At 52.7% G+C, this 3506-nt stretch overlaps 2 protein-coding genes across 3 annotated transcripts; both read right to left on the minus strand.

Moving 5' to 3' along the window:
* Positions 1-47: 47 nt before the first annotated feature.
* SDRG_08811 (hypothetical protein) lies at positions 48-627 on the minus strand (the record flags this gene model as incomplete). The annotated part of the gene is made up of 2 exons (XM_008614708.1): positions 48-68; positions 367-627. 2 exons carry the CDS (start codon positions 625-627, stop codon positions 48-50), a joined length of 282 nt encoding a protein of 93 aa, XP_008612930.1.
* Positions 628-1654: 1027 nt separating this feature from the next.
* SDRG_08812 lies at positions 1655-3105 on the minus strand (the record flags this gene model as incomplete). 2 transcript variants are annotated; one of them, XM_008614709.1, is made up of 9 exons in its annotated part: positions 2853-3083; positions 2756-2803; positions 2649-2708; positions 2502-2603; positions 2261-2455; positions 2138-2215; positions 1991-2074; positions 1846-1926; positions 1697-1792 (listed from the first exon to the last, which is right to left on the minus strand). In XM_008614709.1, exons 1-9 carry the CDS (start codon positions 3081-3083, stop codon positions 1697-1699), a joined length of 975 nt encoding a protein of 324 aa, XP_008612931.1. The 2 variants fall into 2 exon arrangements, with proteins under 2 accessions (XP_008612932.1, XP_008612931.1); XM_008614710.1 differs by having other exon boundaries at positions 1655-1792; positions 1991-2215; positions 2853-3105.
* Between the last annotated feature and the right edge of the window lie 401 nt (positions 3106-3506).

The raw sequence follows: 3506 nt of genomic DNA on the forward strand, positions 1-3506 counted from the left end.
GGCATATCGATGTTATTCGTGATCTTACTTGCCGATTCCAAATCTAGCTAGACGACCGAGTGGTTTTGCTGTTGGATGCACCGACGACATTTGAGCGGGTGGTGTAGTTGTTTGTGGCTGGGCTTCGTAGTTGGATTGAGTTGTAGGCTGTTCGGGAACTTGGATTGTTGTTGTTGTCGTTTGGGTATTCTGGTGTTGGTTGGAGTCCGTGCGACTCTGCGCTGTAGTTGCGGTCGTGGTGGTCTTTAATGTATGGGGGCCTTCGTTTTTCTGATCGGCCGTGCCTGCAAATCCTTCGTCGTGCGGAGGGTGCCCAAAATCAATCGTGATAGTTGGGAACTGCACCGAAGACTTCTTTGCGCATACTTGAACCACGCAGATGAGAAACTGAAGCACCAAGATAACACCAAGCGCTTGGTCGCACGAATTGTCAAAGAGCAGACTGCGAATCTCGAACGCTGTTTTGGCAACGATGAGTACGTGCTCCGGCAACTCGGCTACGCGCAACACCTTACGCACAAGCGACGCCGTTGCGTCGAGCGAGTCGGGCTCATACGTGGTGTCGCTCGACGTAAAGTTCGCGGCCTTGTACGCAGCAATCGCGGCAAGAATGTCGGTCGTCGACATCACAATTAAAAGGAGCACGGAAACAATCGATGGGCTTGCATGCAGTGCCACATAGATGTTGCCAAGACCTTGCTTATCGTGTTGAGCTCGCGCGACGGCCGTTGCTTCACAAAGTGCCGTGTACGAGACTTGCCCTTGGCAAAACTGTGGAGACGACGCCGTGCATGCTACGTCACAGGCAGCCAAAAGGGCCGATGAGCCCCACATGGAGGAGTGGTACGTCATGTTGGCTTGTAAATCCACGCAAAGGTTCTCGCAGAGTAGCATTGGATCGTCGTCGCACCGCGCTCGGCGCACTTGGTGATGGTCGCAGTACCGCTTACATTGCTGTACGAAGGTTGCATCTTGCGGCGTTAAGTTCGGGCTCGCTGTATTGCTGCTGCCGTGAGGCACCGACGATACAAGCTGCACCAAGAGGTACACAATCGCAGCAAACGTCGCTGCATTGCGGATGGTGCGCACGGAAGTCGGCATGGAACGGGCAATTTTGCAACTGCTAGGTAAAATTAGAAGTAGATTTCCTTCAACCAACGCGTCGCTTGCGCAAATTTCGACACAAGACATGGTGCACTACTCTATCGCGGGCCGCGTCGACTCTCAAGAGGTCACGGTCTGCGAGCGTCTCCTGGGTACCGCCCGACTCGCTTGCACCAGACTGCACCGAATTCTGAATCGTAGATATCCTCGCCATGAGTATGCCCGATTTTACGATTGAGAAAGAGTTTTGCCTTCCAGCTGCATGGAAAGGCCGTCTGGACGAAATCGTACAGACGTTTGGGTCCTTTACATCTCTCTTCTATGGATGAACACGACAATTGCCCTAGGTACTCGCTCCCAGGGCTTAAACCGCTAGTAGTCTCGAGCAATGGACGCCTCATAGCCACATCCGCCGACGACTTCACTCGCTTTGTCCTTGTGCAGTACGGCGTCCGCGTCGATTTGACGGCCGAGCAAGTTGCTAACTACACAGTCGCCAACCATGATTTGCTTCTCGCTAACGTTAGTGCACCTCCAGTTGAACAATAGTTTGTGGCTGTTTCTATATATGAAAAGTTAGTTGTTAACACTGCTACACTTTTTGCAAATGCGGAAATGCGTCAAAAGCTCGAAGCGCCTCGAGGATCGACTTGCCGGTCCGGACATCGTGAAGGTAGAGACCGATGGCCTGCCATGCACATTCAATCAGCTAGAGACCATGTGCAAGTAAGCGTCGTGCACCCGCCGTTCATCGACTTTTTGAGCCCAAGCCGCAGCTGCCCTTTGCTCTTTCACGCGCGCTTGTGCCTCCAGGCATGTCGCCTATCGGAAGTACCGAAAACATCGTATTGCGGATTTTGTAGGTGACCTCGCACAATATACGTACCCTAGCAATTTCGAGAGCTGCGGTGGCTGCGCGGACACGAACAGCGTCCTCACCCGTGAGAAGATCTCGGCGCTGCTGGGCTTCCTACAGTAGTGGCATGGTGTCACCATAGGACGCGGCGTAAACTAAATATATGCTCATTTGCACCGCGATAATGGCGTTGGCAAGCACCGAGTGACCAAACACGCGCGCCATTTCTAAGCAGCTTCGTGGCGGGTCGTCCGTCTACGCAAGATAGCTCAAGTATTTGGGCTCGAAATGGAAACGCACGTTTGTCAGATGGATTGAGACACCAAGTCTCACGAGCAGCGATGCCGTGGACATGGCACCGGCGCGACACGCGTAGTGCAGCGGCGAGTCTCCTTGTGGTGTGCGCGCGGCAATGTCGGCACCGCACCGCAGCAAAACCACGACAGCGTCGAAGTGATTTTCTGCTGCGGCGAGATGCAGCGCTGTCTCCCCAGCCTAAACACCGAAACATTGAATGAGCAAGAAATAATCACACGTCAACCTCATTGGGTCCGTCAACAGAATCGCCGTGCACGAGCAGAAGGTGGAGGATCGTTGTATGGCCGCGCGCGGCAGCCGTTTGTAGGCACGTTAGCTTGGCTTCCTTCCATTGACGAATGACAAAATGTATTCTAGAAACTGTACGTACATTGTTGTCGTAGAGTTTCTGAACGTCAACACGACCCGAGTCCAATAGGACAAAGGCAACCTATGTTCTGTACATAATCGCCGCTGACGTTGTTCGTCTGGGTGTACCTGGGTATGGCCAAAATGGCATGCGTAGTGCAACGGCGTCTTGCGAAACTATACGGGATGTTATTCAAGAGGTAGATGGTCGTTGGAACATGGGTACCTTGTCGCAAACGTCCGTGACCGACCCGTGTCGAAGTAGGAAGCACGCCAATTCGATATCACCTCGCACACACGCGTGGTGAAGGGCTGTAAAGCCGGACCCAGGCTCGACGCTGTTGACGAGTCCGTCTATAGACGCGCCGTTTTCCAGGGTCTCGAGAATTACGTCAATATCGCCTTCGCTCGCGGCCTCGAGAAGCGTTTGCCGCAAATATGGTGCGTCGATGCTCATCGAAACGGTTTCTCCGCGTGGAAACGCACTTAGAAATGCCCCAGAACCATGTATGTTCAAAAAAACATTGCGACTACTGCCAAGCGCGATCTAACTGGGAGACCGCAAATTACTACTAGTTGTTGTCAAGGATGCGGATGCCTTTATATTGTGTGTACAACGCTACAATTGTGTGCTCGGATTGGGTTTAGATCGTTGGTCAACAGAACAACCCAGCGCATGTATAGAGGCATACAGAGGGACCGATATGCCGGTTACCGGTATCGAAGAAGGGCAGGCAACATGCTATCTGTGTATCGTGCAGTCGTAATAATGCCTGTTGTGTCCACGTAGGTTCATGCATGGATTCTGCATGAGTACAGTGCAGCTCGTATAATGAGACTAGAGGAGAGCAGCTGCTGGTGTACTTGGGACGCCAGGTAT

This window comes from Saprolegnia diclina, assembly GCF_000281045.1.
Source record: "Saprolegnia diclina VS20 unplaced genomic scaffold supercont1.27, whole genome shotgun sequence".
Taxonomy (NCBI): Eukaryota; Oomycota; class Saprolegniomycetes; order Saprolegniales; family Saprolegniaceae; genus Saprolegnia; species Saprolegnia diclina.